This window comes from Ptychodera flava, chromosome 16 (assembly GCF_041260155.1).
Source record: "Ptychodera flava strain L36383 chromosome 16, AS_Pfla_20210202, whole genome shotgun sequence".
NCBI lineage: Eukaryota > Metazoa > Hemichordata > Enteropneusta > Ptychoderidae > Ptychodera > Ptychodera flava.
In genome coordinates, this window is record NC_091943.1 from 12,826,733 (window position 1) to 12,847,175 (window position 20,443).

Consider the following 20,443-nt stretch of genomic DNA (forward strand, 5'->3'; position numbering starts at 1 on the left):
ACGATCATCGTGTCTATAACAAGCATTTTCCGCTTATTTGCACGATCATCGTGTCTATAAGAAGCATTTTCTGCTTATTTGCACGATGATCGTGTATATAAGAAGCATTTTCTGCTTATCTGCACGATGATCGTGTCTATAACACGCATTTTCCGCTTAATTGCACGATCATCAAAACATCAAACCAAACACAGCAAATAACCGTAATGTTAATGCCTCATCGGGCAAGCAAATGTATTTTGACAATCTGTATCGGCGGAAATGTCGTCCTTATAGCCAAAGGCACGGTGCTTTGTAATTTTAAAGTTGTGAATCTCCATCAAAGGCCATCATGGGTTTCCTTTCTTACTAATATAGGTATGAAGATTGAGTTTATGAAATGTCATGGGTTTGCGTCATTAAAATGAAATAAATATGCTGCCCTATTAATGTATTCCGCATGGCTGTTGATATATGATCGAAGTTGCGACTATAAGTCTTTGCCAAACAAGTCATCGGTTGTAACAAAAATTTATAAATAAATAGTTATCATTTTATTTACACACTATCTAAGAAGGGTAACTTGATTAACAAACTAATTTTAATCAGAGTCCTAAAAGTATGCATCATCAATAGCAAATCGTCTGAGCAAAATGTCCAGTACATACAAGAAGAAGGCAAAAAACATAGAGAACATATGTTTCTTAAAAACATATGGAAGTTTGCGGTCTGGTCATGGAGTTCAGAAGGTTTACTAGGGTGACGATGTCCGCGACTCAATGGCGACTCTATCCCTACAGCCTGCAACCCCCTAAAATACACATAAATAATCTAAAATGCAAAACAAAATACGCATGACATTTCAAACTTGACGGCCACCTTTTGTCTTGGAAATGTCGCAAACGAGTAATGGTGAGTTCCATATATCGGCTGTGTCATGGCTGTGTGTACCAGTATGGCGCTTTGCTTGCGGGGTTTGTTAGTTTAACTCAAATTACTGGCAGTGGATCGGCGGAGATATTGTCAAATGCGATGAATTTAGCGAGAAAAGGAGAAAAAATGGGAAAGGATTTTAAGAGAGAGGAGAGGAAAATTACAAAGTAACTGACAGAAAATAAAAAGGGAGAATAATCTAGAAGTAGCGCCCGAGATTCGAACATATGTCGACTGGAGCGAGTATGTGTGTCCAATCCATGCCAAAATTACTACTTTGATTTACAACACAACATGCCATTCCGAATTCTATTTACAATATCAACATGCATATCACAACACAACACCATATGCCATTCCAAACTGTTTACAATTCAACATGCTATTTCACAACACAACATGCCATTCCAAATCCTATTTTACAACTCAACATGCTCTTCCCAATTTCATTTGACAACACATCATGCACTTCCAAATCCTATTTCACTACTCAACATGCTATTCCACTACTCCGTATCCTATTCCACAACTGTGTATGCTATTCCATTTTCTATTTCACAATTCAACATGCTCTTTCGAATTTCATTTCACAACACAACATGCCATTGCAAATCCTATTTCACAATTCAACATGCTCTTTCGAATTTCATTTCACAACACAACATGCCATTGCAAATCCTATTTCACTACTCAACATGCTATTCCACTACTCCGTATCCTATTCCACAACTGTGTATGCTATTCCATTTTCTATTTCACAATTCAACATGCTCTTTCGAATTTCATTTCACAACACAACATGCCATTGCAAATCCTATTTCACTACTCAACATGCTATTCCACTACTCCGTATCCTATTCCACAACTGTGTATGCTATTCCATTTTCTATTTCACAATTCAACATGCTCTTTCGAATTTCATTTCACAACACAACAGGCCATTGCAAATCCTATTTCACAACTCAACATGCTCTTTCGAATTTCATTTCACAACACAACATGCCATTGCAAATCCTATTTCACTACTCAACATGCTATTCCACTACTCCGTATCCTATTCCACAACTGTGTATGCTATTCCATTTTCTATTTCACAATTCAACATGCTCTTTCGAATTTCATTTCACAACACAACATGCCATTGCAAATCCTATTTCACAACTCAACATGCTCTTCCGAATTTCATTTGACAACATAACATGCCATTGCAAATTCTATTTCACTACTCAACATGCTATTCCACTACTCCGTATCCTATTCCACAACTGTGTATGCTATTCCATTTCTATTTCACAATTCAACATGCTCTTTCGAATGTCATTTCACAACACAACATGCCATTGCAAATTCTATTTCACTACTCAACATGCTATTCCACTACTCCGTATCCTATTCCACAACTGTGTATGCTATTCCATTTTCTATTTCACAATACAACATGCTCTTTCGAATTTCATTTCACAACACAACATGCCATTGCAAATCCTATTTCACAACTCAACATGCTCTTTCGAATTTCATTTGACAACACATCATGCCATTCCAAATCCTATTTCACAATCCCATTTTAAACCTAGCTCTGCGGAGCAGGGCATTGTTACTGGCTATCGAACAAGATTCAAAATGGCGGACGCGCACAGAGAGAGAAATGCGAACTTTGCACAAGTCTAAAAACGCAGCTTAGCACATTGTGTATGTAAACAAGATGAGCGTGCTCGAAAACTAGGATCGATTACGATTTTAAATTAAAAATTGGCTGTTTTTGGAAAAGAAACTGCGCGCTGCAATCAGCAGTTTTGTCTATGATGCACCGTGCGTGGGAGGCTGATCGTGAAAGATCGAGATTTAGGGGAGAACAATTTGATTTCGGGGGGGGGGTATGGAGGAAGTGGGTATGGGAGCAAATTTTTTTTTCTGTCAGAGTGACAGCAATTTCTTTTTTCTACTGTCAGACCTGCATCAATTTTTTTTTTCAAATGGAGTAGCAGTGCAATTTTTTTTTATTGGTCATCAAGTTTGTAATGCGTTGTATATAAGGGAGCTGTCATTATTTACGGCCTGAAACTCCGAAATTTCGAGTGACCCCCCTCGCCAACCATGATGAATTTGAGTAACCTCCCTCTCTAACTCTGAAATTTTGACTGATCCCCCACTTAGAAAAGTTAATACCAATACACGAAATTGTAAAATTTACAAAATACAGCAACAGTAAAGTCTTTTTTTTAAGACCTTTCAAATCCTGATGTACCCTGCTAGACTATCATCAGTTATCTCATGATGGTTCAAAAAAGGTGAACACATCAAAATGAAATTCAAAGTCACAATAAAATAAAGATATAAAAGATCACGCAGTATCTAATCATATAGTATATTGTATAATTTGGATGGATATTATGACAGGGTTTTCACTAGGATATCTGACCGGGCAGAATTTGAAAGTACCGTACACGGGGAGAACATGAAAGAGGCTTAGGGGGCCCGGGGGAAAGTGTCACAGGGGCTTTCCCCTATCTTGCATGGAAATTTTTAAGATATTGATGTGTGCAATGGTGCAGTCTGGTGCAATCTGGGAGGTGTTTTTTAATTTTTTTACTAAGTGAAACTGTTAGAATACCCCAAGGGGCAGAGCACGAGAGGGGGTTTCCCCTCTCGTATTGGAAATTTTGAGAAATTGATGTGTTTAATAGTGCAATCTGAGAGGAGTTTCAGTTTATTTTGCACTCGTTTATTTTGCACTCAGTAAAACTGTTTGAAAATGACATTGAACACTGCAATATTTTTTTACATTTTATGAATGATCAGTTTTTGAGTCACAATATTCAACAACCAAGCAATGACAATACAATTTGTGAAAAACAGTTCTGTTTGCCAGAGACTGAAGACAAATGAATATACAGGAACAGAAAATCTGTGATCTCCTTTTGTCATTTCTCCAGCTGCCAGCTTCTAATGAAAACCTGAATATGGTATGTTTGCGATCCGGTGTTTGTGGTCAGAAAAACAAGGCTCACACATTGTATTTCATTATATTTGTTGTTCCTCAATTTTTTATTGTCAAGGTACATCTTTCTGACAAATTTATATTGAGAAAATAATATATTGGTTTTAACACTTAGTTTATTGACTCCTGTCTTGTGTTTTAAATTTTCACAATTTACAGAAGTCAAATAGTCCCCGTAAAGTAGACCTATGTAGTGCATGCTTATATCATAAGTGCTGGGAAAAGGAAACATAAGAATTGCTTGTAGTAAAACATTTGCGCCGCCTATGGCGGCGCGCCGGCAAAGAATACATGAGAATAAGGTTTCCAAATTTTGCTTATTTCTGGTGCATTGTGACAATTTTTTTTTCTCTTCTGTCTGTTATGACAATTTTTTTTTCTCAGGCCATGACAGGATCAATTTTTTTTCTTCTCTCTCACCTGGTGACAATTTTTTTTTTTCTCAAAATCCTCCATATCCCCCCTAGAAATCAAATGGTTCTCCCCTTACTATATGGCGTCTGATACGGATATGGTCCCATCACATAGAGAGATGAAAGTGGGCTTTGTGTAAGTTCAAAAGCACAGCTTAGCTCATCGTGCATCTAGACAAGTTGAGCGTGCTCAAAATAGGAGATCGATCACGATTTTGGGTGAAAAAAACCGATTGTTTTCGGTGGAGAAACTGCGCGTTGCAACCAGTGGTTGGTTTTGCCTATGGCGGTCAGCAGGGCTGTGGTGGGAAACTGATTGTTTGTCATATGGTTGGTGAATATTTCCCATTTTATGTACCGATGCAAGCTGCCTAAATTGATGAATTCTTGTTAATTAATCATAGTGTAAAGACCCACAATACAGTTGTTAACAATCGATATCACAGATATGATTTTTATATTATCTTATATCTCGAATTACTTTACGATGCCAAACTTCAGTGAAAGAAAAAATATGATAAACAGAACAAAAAGTTATAAAATAAAAAAGTTACTTCATTTACTGGCCACGATTATACCCTTCAGATCTCCCCTCCCCCCCCCCCCCCTCTTGGCCAAAGAATCATAGTATATCTGATGCAGACTAAAATAAAAATGTGTTTCAGAAAGTAACTTTTGACGGATTTTTTTTCCTTTTACCTAAGTGCGTCATCTGTTTTTCTCAAGTTTCTCTGGCTTATTTTTTTTATTGAAATTTGTGGGGAATTTTTTTTTTCGAAAATTGTCCACTCCCCAATGGTCCACCCCTTGCCGGCTAAAGGCCTCCCACCACAGCCCTGCTGACCGCAAAGGCAAAACCAACCACTGGTTGCAACGCGCAGTTTCTCCACCGAAAACAATCAGGTTTTTTTTCACCCAAAATCGTGATCGATCTCCTATTTTGAGCACGCTCAACTTGTCTAGATGCACGATGAGCTAAGTTGTGCTTTTGAACTTACACAAAGCCCACTTTCATCTCTACGATGGGACCATATCCGTATCAGATGCCATATAGTAATCTCAGTCTTTCACGATAAGCCTCCCACGCACGCGCACGGTGCACCATAGACGGTGCATCATAGACAATACTGCTGATTGCAGCGCGCAGTTTCTTTTCCAAAAACAGCCAATTTTAATTTAAAATCGTGATCGATCCCAGTTTTCGAGCACCGCTCATCTTGTTTACATACACAATTTGTTAAGCTGCGTTTTTAGACTTGTGCAAAGTTCGCATTTCTCTCTCTGTGCGAGGGGACCATTTCGCGTCCGCCATTTTGAATCTTGTTCGATAGCCAGTAACAATGCCCTGCTCCGCAGAGCTAGGTTTAGAATGGGATTGTGAAATAGGATTTGGAACGGCATGATGTGTTGTCAAATGAAATTCGAAAGAGCATGTTGAGTTGTGAAATAGGATTTGCAATGGCATGTTGTGTTGTGAAATGAAATTCGAAAGAGCATGTTGAATAGTGAAATAGAAAATGGAATAGCATACACAGTTGTGGAATAGGATACGGAGTAGTGGAATAGCATGTTGAGTAGTGAAATAGGATTTGCAATGGCATGTTGTGTTGTGAAATGAAATTCGAAAGAGCATGTTGAATTGTGAAATAGAATTTGCAATGGCATGTTGTGTTGTGAAATGAAATTCGAAAGAGCATGTTGAATTGTGAAATAGAAAATGGAATAGCATACACAGTTGTGGAATAGGATACGGAGTAGTGGAATAGCATGTTGAGTAGTGAAATAGGATTTGCAATGGCATGTTGTGTCGTGAAATGAAATTCGAAAGAGCATGTTGAATTGTGAAATAGAAAATGGAATAGCATACACAGTTGTGGAATAGGATACGGAGTAGTGGAATAGCATGTTGAGTAGTGAAATAGGATTTGCAATGGCATGTTGTGTTGTGAAATGACATTCGAAAGAGCATGTTGAATTGTAAAATAGAAAATGGAATAGCATACACAGTTGTGGAATAGGATACGGAGTAGTGGAATAGCATGTTGAGTAGTGAAATAGAAAACGGAGTGCATGTCAAGTTGTAAAATCAAAGTAGTAATTTTGGCATGGATTGGACACCATAGAGCGAGGCTTCCCTCATATTCTATAAGAGCTCGGCGTTCACCATGCGCCACCGAGCGACCGATATTCATAAGGTGGAATTAAGCAATATAAATAAAAGAAATATTGTTGTCTCTTCCAAGCCGCGATTTCGTTTGTTATGTTCTAAAATTCAATTTCTGGCAGTTTGAGCCTCGAAAACGTGACATATTGAGATTGCGAACACCAGGATTTTATTGGTGGTTTACAGGCGATTGGATTTCAGCAAGCGATGCATGACAGTCAATTGAACATGTGGTCCGCCTATGGAGAACACACTTTTTGTCACACGAGGAATAAACTTTATTTCAACTCGAAAGCCGTACATTTGAGACCACTTCATAAAGCAAAATGTTGACATAAGTGTACAATTTACATTTAATCGCAAGTTTTCATGATAAAACGAGTATGATGGTGAGTTCCATACATCGGCTGAGTGCTGCGTAGTATGGTGCGCCTGGCTTGCGGGGGTGTTAGCAGTGGATCGGCGGAGATTGTCAAATGCAATGAATTTAGCGAGAAAAAGAGAAAAAATGGGAAAAGAGAGTAAAAGAGAGATAAGGGGAAAATGACAAAGAAACTGACAGGAAATAAAAAGGGGGGAAAAAAACTAGGGGTAGCACCCGGGATTCGAACGTACAATGTCTGGAGCGAGGGTATCTCGGCCAGTGAGAATATTCGATATTCAGCATATGCCACTGGGTTATCGATATTAAGGGCGGAGAAAATAAACATCATATTAATAAATAAAAGAAGTATTGTTGTGTCTTTCAAGCTGCGATTTTGTTTGTCATGCTCTCTAATTCAATTTTTTGGCAGTTTGAGCCTCAAAAACGTGAAATATTGAGATCGCGAACAAGATTTTATGGGTGGTTTATTATAAAACGGGCGAGTGGATTTTAGCAAGCAATGTCAGCAATATTGTCAATTGAACACGTGGGCCTAAGGCTAAATTATGGAGAACACACTTTTTGTCACACGAGGAAACTTTATTTCAACTCGAAAGCCGTACATTTGAGACCACTTGATAAAGCAAAATGGTGACATAAGTGTACAATTTGCATTTGATCGCAAGTTATCATGATCGTGTCGCTAAGTTGCTTTTTATTCTTGCTTACCGACACGATCATCGTGTCGATAGCCACAGGGCCTAATATGATACCACTCAACTCCCTGGGAAGCAAACAACAGCTCACATGTGCAGCCAATAAGCGCAGCAGAGCTAAACGCACACATAACAATCTCTGTCCTACCAGGTACCCATCACTCCTGGGTGAGGAGAAACAATGAGGAATAAAGTGTCTTGCTCAAGGACACAACACCACAGCCATGCCGGGGCTCGAACTCACCATCCTTTGATCGTGAGTCCCACTGCTCTAGCTACTGGCCCATGATGCCCGTGAATATGAATACATGTAATAAGATTAACAACTCAAAGTATCGTATCTTTACAGCTCAAACGTAAATCATAATCAATCACAAAATAAAATGGAGCACTTGTGGGCCAATTTGAGATATTTTTTTTCTGAAAATATCTCCGGATTTGCCAATATTTTACAGCGCGCGCGACAGTGCGTCGCGTATTGCTCAGTTCTGGGGCCCAGTTGTCGTTCGCTCCGAAAATTTTCGGAAATTTTGACGGTTTTCTCCGGTTCGTTGATAATATAAGGGAAATAACAGACTCCGCTCTGACCATTAACGTTTAATTATGGGCGCGGGCTCGAGGAAAGCCAAATTAACGGGTTAATTTTTGGCTTTCCTCTCGCCCTTGCCCATAAATAAACGTTAGGCCTAATGGTCAGCGCGTCGCCCGTTATTTCTATATTTATGGGCAAGGGCGAGAGGAAAGCAAAAATTAACGGGCGGGGCTTGCCGAGCCCGTTAATTTGGCTTTCCTCGAGCCGCGCCCATAAATAAACGTTAATGGTCAGCGCGGAGTCATTATTTCAATTATCATCGAACCCCGAAAACCGTCAAATTTACGAAAATTTCCGGTGCGAACGACAACGGGGCCCAAGAACCTGCCAGTGATTAGTGCGCGCGCTGCAAAAATTTTGAAAATCCGGAGATTTTTTGGAAAAAAGTGTCTGAATTTGACCCACAAATGCTTGATTATGATCTTTGTACAAATCACAAAATTTTCGTTTTAGCCGTAAAGTTACTGTGTTTACAATATTATTCATATTCACGGGCATGAAAAAAAACATTACTGTGTATTTGTGGGCAGTCACGTGGTTTAGGTCGACCAATTAAAACGCAATGAACAGGGCATGGTAATATAACGATGAAGATTATGACAGACATGTTTTAACTTTCATCAATCACCATCGTACCTTAGATACAGTGTTTACATTGGTCATATGGGTCCCATACGACCTTTGAGCGCAGTTCTGGTTACCCCATCCCTTTAAGCTACAATTGTAGATCTGGAAAAAATTGAAAGACCTGAAATTTTGCTCAAGCATTCCCGTTTGAAATCAAGAATGAAAATCAGGTTTCACGAGACAAAATTCAGTATTAGAGAAATAAATTACCTGATATTTACCTGCACTTGAAAATCAAAATGGCTGCAAACAGTATGTTAACTCTGAGGAGAATTAAATTTTCGATTCTCAAAAAAAATAAGCTTCGAAATGAGCCTCAAAGGCAGACCAAAAACGTAATGTAAACGTTTGAGTATGAATATCTGTCCCCGAGGCATATCCTACCTTAAGATTAGGACTCGGACGAACGTAGCTATTGAGATTACATGTACAGTGACCTTTTCATCTTGTGCAGAACTTGGAAATTTATGCTGACAGTCTATACACAGTATACACAATAATTTGCAGTGTTTCCACAGCAGAGATATGAAAGCAAAGGTATGTGGAGTAACTAGACTGATTTGTACCTGTTGGTTCTGACTGAAACCATATGGGACCCTCTTTCATCATCCACACTTTGTTATTTCATTCTTGATTTCAAACGGGAATGCTTGATATGACCTCACTATCGGAGGATGGTGAGTTCGAGACTCGGTTCAAGTCCCGGCAGATCCAGAGTAGCGGATTCACTGTCGGAGGACGGTGAATTCGAGACTCTAGCTCGGTGTTGTGCCCTTGAGCAAGGCACTTTACTCCTCTGTGCTCCATTGGGGTTGTGGGTTATGGGTATTTAGAAGTACTCAACCTTCACGAAAAGAGGTGTTTCACCTATGGAGTTATCGATTTTAAATATAGATTAAAAAAAAACTTCAAGTGGAACAGTATGCATATATATTCCACTGGCTATGACGTATTAGCCCTGGGGTAATAAGCTGAACATCTACTTTGCTATGGGCCTGAGTTACTCAAGAACCATTCTTTGATATGACCTAAATTATTTTTGTGAGACTCATATCGATAGACCCAAGGCGAATAAGATGCTATATAGCTATTCTAAAATATAATCAGAGAAACGATATGTTATTTACATTACATTCAATCACGTTCATTGTCAGTCGGTCGCGGTCCAAAATCGGGCCGGCCACCAATTTAATCAAGTTTGCTACTTTTCAGGGTTGTTCCATCCATTGTAAATACCTAAGCATTAAGTCTTCCCTAGAATGTTGTGGTAGCTTGTGTTTTTCACATTCTGCACACCTCTATACTACTGTCTAGCTGTACTGAACATAGACCCCCAAAAAAGAACGTTTTGGCAGGGCCTATGAACTGAAGTAGGCCTAATTGTGATGTTTTATGTTAAGTCCCATATATTTTCTATTTCTTTAACTCATTTTTTGGTATTAAGTTTATCATCGTGCCCTGTGTGTTGTCATATTAATCACTTGTTGAAATGTCATTCCCAGGGCTGATCACGTCACTATGACTATCAAATGGGAGCTGCGGGCTTCAGAATTATCACGGAGTACACGTTTATGGGGACTAATATGACATAATAGATAGATCGAATACAAACCAGATGTGAACTGAATGTACTCATGTGTTTAAGAACAGGTCCATTAATTGTAGTACGCTTCACAGAACAATCAGATATCCGTTAGATCACTATATGTAGCAAGTTTCATCAACTTTCGCACAGTACTCTCAGAGTTAAATCACTAATTACAAAACTTTATTTAATATGCAAATAAGCTGTTTAATATCTCGACACTACTCAATGCTTCATGGGACAATAAAATATCTATCAGGTCTACATCTGTAGCACATGTCATTAAATTTTATGTTGTAATTTTGGAGTAATATCACTAATAACAAAGTTCATTAAATATGCTGTCATTAACTTGACACTGCTCAATGTTTCATAGCACAATTAGATATTTATCAGATCAATATCTGTAGCAGGTTTCATCAAATTTGGTGCCGTAATTTCAGAGTAATAAACCTAATTACAAAGTTTATTAAATATGTAAATGAACCTTTAATCAACTTCACATTACAAAATGCTTTACAACACAGTCAGATATCTGTCGGATCAGTATCTGCAGCAGATTTCATCAAATTTGGTGCATTTATTTCAGAGTTATATGACTAATTACAAAACTTCATAAAATATGCAAATGAGCTATTTATCAACTTGACACTGCTCAATACTTCTCAGTACAAATAGATATCTATCAGATAAACATCTGTAGCACGTTTCATCAAATGTAATGCTGTAATTTTGGAGTAATATCAACAATTACGAAGTTATTTCAATATGCAAATGAACCCTTAATTAACTTGACACGGCTCATTGTTTTATAGAACAATTAGATGATATAGTCATTCTTGCTGAAAATGAAGAAAATCTCCAAAAGGGTGTTGAATGTCTAGAAAATTGGTGTAAGAAATGGCGTATGGTAGTGAACGAAAACAAAACAAAATTTGTTCATTTTAGAAAAATGTCAGGCTGTCAAATTTTGTTTTTAGATATGCAGGACAGAATTTAGAAACAGTGTCTCAGTATAAATATCTAGGTGTGGTTTCCATTCAGTTTTTAGATTACGAAGTAACCGCAAAAGTCTTATGTAATACAGCAGAAAGGGCTTTGGGAGCTGTTATTTCTAAAATCCATAGATTTAAGGACTTCCATTACAATACTTTTTCTACTTTGTACAATTCATGTGCTGTTCTAATTTTAGATTACTGTGCGGGGATATGGGGATTCGGTCAGTTTAAAAAACTGTTATACAATATAAGATCGAGCATTTAGATATTTCATGGATGTACACAAATATGCACCAAAGTTGGCTTTAAATGGAGATATGGGTTGTGATAACTCAAGTTTTCGTCGAAAGCATAATATGTTACGTTTCTGGAATAGACTGTTGAAAACACCAGACAACAGAATGACGAAATCAGTTTTTCTGTGGGATTATAGTTTGCAAACAAAAAATTGGTCGAACGATATAAAAAGTGCTTTCTCAGAAATTGGTTTTAAAAATAAATTTATGAACCGAGAAACGATAAAATTAGAAGAAACGCGTGAAATATTAAGACACTTTCATGCTAGAAAATGGGAATTAGATGTGCAACAAAAGTCAAAATTAAGAACGTATTGTATTTTAAAAAGGAATACGGAAAAGAAAAGTATTTGGCAGGTTTTATGTCTCGTTCGAAGCGGTCTCTCATGGCCCAGTTTAGGACGGGTATACTCCCACTTTAAATAGAAGCGGGGAGATTCATTAATCTTGCAGTGGAACAAAGGTTATGCGAATTCTGTCCTCTTAATGTTGAAGATGAATTTCATTTTTGTTTCAATGTACTCTGTATAAAGGTTACCGCAAATCACTATTAGACAAGATATAGACTGTTGTACCAGATTTTAATGACTTAAGCAAGGAAAACAAGTTATGTATACTTATGACAAAATTCTGTAATGATGTAGCAGACTACATTTATAAGACATTTTCTAGAAGAAAAGCCGCACACAAATAATGTATTCCTTTTTTAATATGATATGTATTATTATTAACGTGTCTTATAAGCCCAGCGGGCTGGATGTTGCAATAGAAAACACTTCACAGTCACGTAAAAAAGGTGTCTACCATAGGGGATATGTGGCCAACAGTGAAAACCTCCATGCACCTGTGGCCTGATGAACCCGTGTTCTCTCAGGACCTCCTCGCCCTTTTCATGCTTTTTTGAACTACAGCCTGCGCATGCGCCATTGTCGAGTACGCCATGTTGATGGAGTTGTCTACACACACAGTGAGAGATACTCAACACACTGGCCTGTTTGTCGGTTTTTTGTAGCGTTTAAGCGATCACAACTGCTGTAGTACAGCCTAGAATTCTACCAAGCTACTGGCAGGTGCATGGAAGATCGACAATTTTCCTGGTCGTCGAATTGGCACTCATTTCTGCAGTGTGAACCAACCTGCCTTTTGTACCACCGTATTGAGCGTACCCCCACTGCCAGTAACCTCTGATCGCGTAGCGTCCTGGGTCCTCGCCAGCGTACGTATTTCAGCCGCAATTGTGACCTGTTCAGCCAAAGATATTGACGGTTTGTTGCTTAGAAATTTCTTTTGAAATTCGACATTGAATCAAGTCAAATGGCCGACAACGACGACGAACCTACAATCCCCCGTGCAGCCATCAACAAACTGATCAAAGAACTGCTTCCGACCGTTCGCGTAGCCAACGATGCCAGGGAACTTATTCTGAACTGTTGCACCGAATTTATCCACCTGATCTCGTCAGAGGCCAATGAAATATGTAACAAGCAAACCAAGAAAACAATTTCTCCGGAACATATACTTGCAGGTACGTTGAAGTTCGGAGATCTTACCATGATGAGGAAGTACCTTGCAGACGTGACCTGGGTCAAAGGTCACGATACTAGCAAGAACTCGTATCCTACCGCTGCATATGGTATTCAGTTCGTCCACATACACTGTTGCTATCACATAATACTGTTATCCAGTGATGTCCAAAGACAACCAGCAACTCAACAAAAGTTTATTACTATTTATGTCCGAAAATATTGTTGCCAATTTAATACTGACAATTTTGGGCTTCCCTGAAATTCAGTATCGCTGTATTAGGCTGCATTCACGTTATAAACACCTCTGAAGGGGGACGGGGAAAGTCCAAAAAAAAGGTCTCTGATTTTTTAGCTCACATTTGGTATATGTATAAAGAAGACAGGTAGGTCGGCGGCGTCTGTATGTGTGTACGTATGTATATTTATATGTATGTATGTATGCTAGTATGTGCAGATGTATGTCCATCCTCATCGAAAACTCCAAAGCGCAGCACCTACCTTCTTAGTTTTTGGTGTACAGGTGCACCCAGGGGTGGAGATGTGAATTTGTTCAAATGAACATGTCAGTGTCAAAAATATGCAAATGAGGTAATTTCTCATTTTTGGTCAAAAATCTTCTCTGAAAGCACTCATCCTATTGCCTTGAAACTTGGTATACATGGTCCTAGGATTGGATTGTTGGTTTGCTTTCAAACTTGACACTCTTGACCCTAAGGGTTGTCTTCTGTCTGATTTGTTAATTTTCACATATTTGGTCAAAAAATCATTTTCTCTAAATTAACTATTCTGATTGCTTTGAAACTTGGTGTGCATGTACGTAGAGGCAACCTTAGTCGAGTATCTTCAAACTGTGGTGAAATTTTTGTGTTTTCGGGGCAATTTTTCCCATTTTTGCTCAAAAAATATTTGTCTCTTAAATCGCTTGTCCAATTGCTTTAGAACTTGGTATGCATGTTACCAGGCATAAATTTAGTTAAGTCTACTCACTCTGGCCTGCTACATGGAACTAAATATGAGCCAAGTGTCATTGAAGCTATGTTTCAAATAACCCCCCCCCCCTAACAAACGCAAAAGGTATTCAAGTACCCCACTTCTGACTTGCTATACTTTTCAAATCCCCTCAAAATAAAACTGGGGTGATTTTGAAATTGACAGAATTTTTCAGTGTGTGCATGTGTTTTTCTTCCAGGGAAGGAGGGTGCTATTTTGACATATTTTTTCTTACAGGAAAACGTTAGCTGGTAAATCTGAAACAGTGATCATATAAACAATGATTTGGAAACAGGATGATTTCCTTCATCTGTCAGGAAAACTGAACATAGTTAACATAATTGTATAAAAGGAACATTAGCTATGTCCAGGGGTATTTGAAAAAATCAGAGAACTTTTTGGCCAATTTTTCAGTACTGTATGTTATGTCCTGTGTGTGAACTACAGTTATTTGTTCTAGTCTCCATAGCATGCTAGAATAACAAATAATCTGTCAGAGAAATATTCTATTCATATGTAAAAACCATAATCATTGTTATTGATGACAAATGAATTCTAGTCAATGCTGAGTGATGGCTGTGCTGGCCTTTTCATCACGTTTCAGGGAGTAGAACAAAAAACTGCAGTGGATACACAAAACAAAAATCTGTGTTGTTTACTGAAAGGCCAGTCAGAGAGTATGCACTGTTCCATTTGTGTCCTATTTAAGGTGACACAGTATGATTTCCACTGTTCCAATGCCAACACACTGAAAGGGGGTCTCACAAGTTGTTTTCAGTACACAACTTTAAGCCCAAATGTTTGGTTTTCAGTCTCTGCTAGATAATGCTGCCAAAGTTGTGGATGGGATGTTTCATAAATCCTAAATATTGTGCATTGGAACAAGCGACTCACTGTAATCTTTGTACTGCTTTACAAAAACAAAATTATTGTTTCTGTTGACAAAGAGAACAAATATGCTGGAGCAATGGCATGTGATCTGTGTTGATGCTTATGGGTGTGAGAAAATACCTGTTGATACACAAGGAGAATTTTACTATACAATTAATTTTTTGTGACTTTTCATTTAAAGGTATACTGTCACCTGTTCCAATTTTGCCACAGTTACCATGGGAAAATCTAACCAATCACAGACTTTAAGCGGGTGGCCGCTTTTTAAAAACAGCGCCCTCACATGGGCATTTTGAATACCAAGGAACGCCCCTTTGACCATATATGGGCATATTTAGATTACAGGTGACTGTATACCTTTAAGAGACAATGCGACACATATTTCATATTAATCAGAGACATTCAGGAGTCCCTCCCATATACGTCTCCATATCTTTTCAAATCCCCCTTCAATGCTCCTGCCTCCCCCCCCCCCAATCCAGAATGAGTGCAGCCTAAATCTACTCAACATACACGTAGTTGTCTAACAATGCATTAAGGTAGACCTGAAATTGTGACATGGTAGTACAACATATGGACTCATGGGAATAAATATTGTGTACGCTTATGCAGAAAAGTTGTTCCAGCCTCAGGTTCCAATAGCTCAGTGGTCATTGGCAACAGACCATGCAAGGTCCACCAGATTGACAAACTCCTAGGAAGTACCCTAGTCCAGTCAAAGCACTGAATAAGCATCAAATTGAACTCAAAGCTCGGTTTCTGCACTGATCGATTTTTTCAAGACAACAAGATAAATTGTGGAAACTCCAAGAGTCTTTCCATATTGGGTGATTTTATCACATTTTAATAGTGGAATATTACACATTTTTGGTCCAGGACTGGCAGACTGCCTCCTGAAAAGGAAAAAATTACCAGCTTAGATACAGTCGACAGGATTTTCAGAAAATTTTTTTCGGGCAGTGAATTTTTCATTACTTATAGGTACATGTATGGGAATAATGCGGTATATGAAAAATGTATATGTACACAGCCTTTAATACATGATGTAAGACTTACAGCATTACAGTCTGGTGTGTTCTGCTCAAATGTCAAAACTATTTCTTTCTTAACTCAACCTGAAAACAGCTGTCTTGAGTTTTCTGATATGTTAAATGATATGACCAAAAAAGCTGCATTATCCACGACTGAATTCTGTGTCTCCAAACAAACTAACCAGAGTATATACATGTAAAGGTAGTGAAGATTGCCATGTAAATGAACCTCAAGATTTTCCATCGTCATTATGCAATTTTGTGCACATTAAATTTGGGCTGATGTGCAGCTTCTCAGATACTATTATCCAATTGGATTGCTGAATCTTACTGTTATAATCAAATAATACAAATAGGCTACCTAAGTTGCTGTGAATAGTGATAATTGTCCAATCAGAGATAACCTACCGAGCACGCTGCACATCAGCAGTTAAATTTAAACTATGTTCACTGGTAATTTTTAATTTCTCCAAGAGACCTCATAAAAGGCACTGTGTGTTTACATTAGCGTTACCTCAAATTGGAGAAATGAATTTTCGCTAATTTTTTTTCACTTGTATTTGACATTAGCATATGCTTTGTCCAAGGAGTGCTACAGTTTTATGTCTGTCATGTGACAGTAAAATGTATCATATTTCAACCAAGCAGAGTCTTGTCAAAGTTGTCCTGCATGTGTATGTAACAACACATAAAGAGTGCAAATTTAAGTCAGTGTGTGTGTGCTAGGGTTTCAGAATATTTGTAAAATGACATAGGAAGCCTAGTAACATGTCGGTTATCCCAAGCAGGATTGCATTAAGGTAATATGCACCTCGAAAGTGAAAGACTTAAACTTTTGCTCTAACTTTCCTCAAGGGATCTTTCAATCATTCTCTTTCAAAATCAAGAATAAAAATAGGGGTCACCGTGCACATTTTTGTACTAGAGAAACAAATTACCCAAGATTTACCGATATTAGAAATTCAAAATGGCCGCCATCCCTGTGTTAACTCTATGGAGATAAGTAAAAATTTTTGAATTTCGAAAAACTAAGCCGATGAAAAGTTTTCTTTCACCAAGAGCTTTAAAATGAACCCCCACATGTGGTATATCAGAAGAGAATTGTAAAAGTTTGAGAGTCCGAATGCCTGTCCCCGAGGTGCGTTCTACCTTAACACAACAGGGGAAGCCCTGGTAACTTGACTGGGGAAGTCTGGTAAATTTATCAGGTTGCTGACCTCAACAAGAGCCTGCAAGATCAAAGCAGTTGATGTCAAGTGCAATTGTGATATTTCAAAAATAGACATTTGTGTCAAAACTTTTGATGAGCTTTTCAATTTTGGACCAACCAAATCAAATGCAGTTTGCTGAAGATAGTTTGGGTTAAAAATTCGTTGAAAATTTAACTTACTTTCAAACGCAGCCACCTTTGTAAATGTTAACTGTACCCTTTGGGAGAAAAGAAGGATAGAGGGATTCATCACCATATTTGAAACAGAACTGTTTACCGTAACAATGTTTTCATACCTGTGTACTTTCAGCACTAGAAAGCCTTGGTTACGGTGCCTACCTAGACGAGGTCAAGTCCGTGCTTGAGGAATGCAAGACTGTCGCTGCCAAGAAAAGGAGACAGAGCACAAGACTTGAAAATTTGGGAATTCCCGAAGAGGAGTTGCTGAGACAACAACAAGAACTCTTTGCGAAGGTAACTTGCACCTTCTGGCAAATTATTGTGATTTTCCTGAAAAAAATTATTATATTATAGCCTTATCAATAATCAGTGAATTTTGTGACATCATCCCCCGGTAGATTATCACTGATAATTGTGACATCCCCCGGTAGATTATCACTGATAATGTATCCTTTTATCCAACATGGTGGCCCAAGATGTTTTCTCAAGCAAGCGTTGCACTTCATAGTGTACTCAGCTTTGCCTCATACATTATATCGTTCAAAGTTAACTTTTTTCCTTTACGGGGGGGGTGGGGGGGGTGTCTCTTTCTCAATTAATGATTAGAAATATGCCAGTAGGATTACGTTTCACTGTGATGCAGCATGGCCTAGTCCCAGCACTCCTTATGTTTTGCCTTGGTGAAAACCAAATATTAGCGGAATATTAAAGTTCAATTTCATTGTGGTCGTACACTCCAGGCCACGCTAAGAGTGACTGACAACTACAGCATTTTCTTACAAGCAACCTCTGTTGTAAGCCGTAAAAATCAAACATACACATGATCAGCTGATGGACTTACATGTTCATGTAGCCAAAGGGTTATAGCCCCTAAGTCATCAAATATGATATGTGGCTTCATGAGATTGTTAAATGTGCTGAAAAGCTGGTACAGTGTACAAGCAAGCTTGTTTCACAGGGTATCATGAAAACAACTGCAGGTACACGTGAAGGAGTCTTTGCTTTGATGAGGCACAAGTTCACAGATTGTGAACATCCAAAACAACCATGAATATTCAAACACAGTATTTGCAAAGGATCAGCCCCAAAATAGCATTTGAAATGCTGAGCTCTGCTGTCCAGTCCAACTGCCATATTGTTGTACTATGTTGTGTAAATCAGAGGGGGATTTGCATAATATTTGAAACTGGTGTACTGAGAACAGACGTCCTGTGCAGTTGCTGACATCACAATCACCAGTTACATAATCGTAAAGTTTACTTTTCACTCACTGTCTGCAATAGTGCTATCGTTAAAAAGGGAAAATTTTGCATTTATGACTGGATCTATCATCATCACACAGGCGAGACAGCAACAAGCTGAGATTGAACAGCAGGAATGGCTCCAGCTTCAAGCAGCACAAGCAGCCCAGGCCGCTCAACAACAACAACAGCTACAGCAGCAGCAGCAACAGCAAGTTGGATCAGCTACCGCCAGCAATGAGGGAGACGATAATGAGGAGGATGAGGAGGAGGATGTGGAGTGAATCAATACATATAGACTGATATGTTTTTATCTGTGCCTTCTTTGCCAGCCTAATGTCAAAGGTCACTAGATGGTCTTCTATCATAAGAAACGTGCTGACAAAAAGAACATTCATTATTCTCAAATTCGCGCTGGTTTTGGCATTATTGCGTGGAAATAAAATGTTTGTCTGACCTGAAATGCCAAGGATGATTTCAATCGAGAAAGAAAACATAGCTTGCATGGTTCATCTGACTTCAAGAAATCAACTAAAGAATATGTGTATATGTAGCTCATGAAAGGAATCGTCTCAACATATGTTTAAAGTGAAGTTGATGACCTAGCTATTAAAGTGTTTGTTCTATATTCCTGCCTGAACCATTCGGAATATTTTTTAGTGTCTTTTTTCACAAATGGAAACAAAACAAAACGCATTGGTATGTTAATGTAGGATAACTTCCACACAGTCATCTGCATGTTCTTCATGAACTACATTTTGTATTACAAAGTATTTTATGTCACGGTAGACTTTTTTCCCCATTTAACCTTTGACCTATGACAATTAGTATTGTATTCCTACCAGTGGCTGTCTGACGAATTTCAATATGTGAATGGGTCGTTTTCTTGACACCCATTTAACTGTACATCCTGGCATTTTCAGTACAATCAGTACTCAAAATTCAACATCTCGCTGCATGGGAAACACAAATTTGTGCTTGAAGAGAGGTTACAGTGGCAATGTAGAACTGAATTCAGGGAGTATGTTTGGTTTTTAGTGACTTTTCAATAATTTTTGTCATTCTGAAAAAATATTGAAAGATATGGTCATGTAAGAGTCATGAATAAGTCAGATAAGGGAATAATAACAGTAAGTTTTGATAATTTGTTCAGTAGTTTTGTTCAAAACAAAGTCGATTGAAATAAAAATGTTTAGTGCACAATATGCAATGTTATTGTTGATGACTCAATTCTAGTCTGGACTTACATGTACAGTAAGGGAGATCGTGCCTCGGGGACAGATATTCAGACTCTCAAACTTTTACAATTCTTTTCTGATCTACCACTTGTGGGGGCTCATTTTAAAGATCTTGGAGAAAGAAAAACTTTCATCCGCTTAGTTTTTCGAAAATCAAAAATTTTATTTCTCCCCCATGGAGTTAACACAGGTATGGCGACCATTTTGATTTTAAATATTGGTAAATGTTGGGTAATTTGTTTCCCTAGTACTAAAATTTGCACAGCAACCCCTGACTTTTATTCTCAAGTTTGAAAGAGAATGGTTCAAAGATTCCTTAAGGAAAGTTTGAGCAAAAGTTTAAGTCTTTCACTTTCAAGGCGCATACTACCTTAAGTTGTCAGCAAAAACACTTGCATTGACACAAATACCGAATAATATGAATGCTAGGCATTTCAACGGGATTTTTGGCTCATACAAGAGATCGTA

At 38.2% G+C, this 20,443-nt stretch overlaps 1 protein-coding gene across 1 annotated transcript; it reads left to right on the forward strand.

Annotated features, from left to right (window-relative positions):
- The first annotated feature begins 12,586 nt into the window (after positions 1 to 12,586).
- On the forward strand, positions 12,587 to 19,942 carry LOC139114031 (protein Dr1-like). The gene is made up of 3 exons (XM_070675506.1): positions 12,587 to 13,193; positions 17,627 to 17,790; positions 18,839 to 19,942. Exons 1-3 carry the CDS (start codon positions 12,983 to 12,985, stop codon positions 19,019 to 19,021), a joined length of 558 nt encoding a protein of 185 aa, XP_070531607.1. The 5' UTR covers positions 12,587 to 12,982; the 3' UTR covers positions 19,022 to 19,942.
- The last annotated feature ends 501 nt before the right edge of the window (positions 19,943 to 20,443 follow it).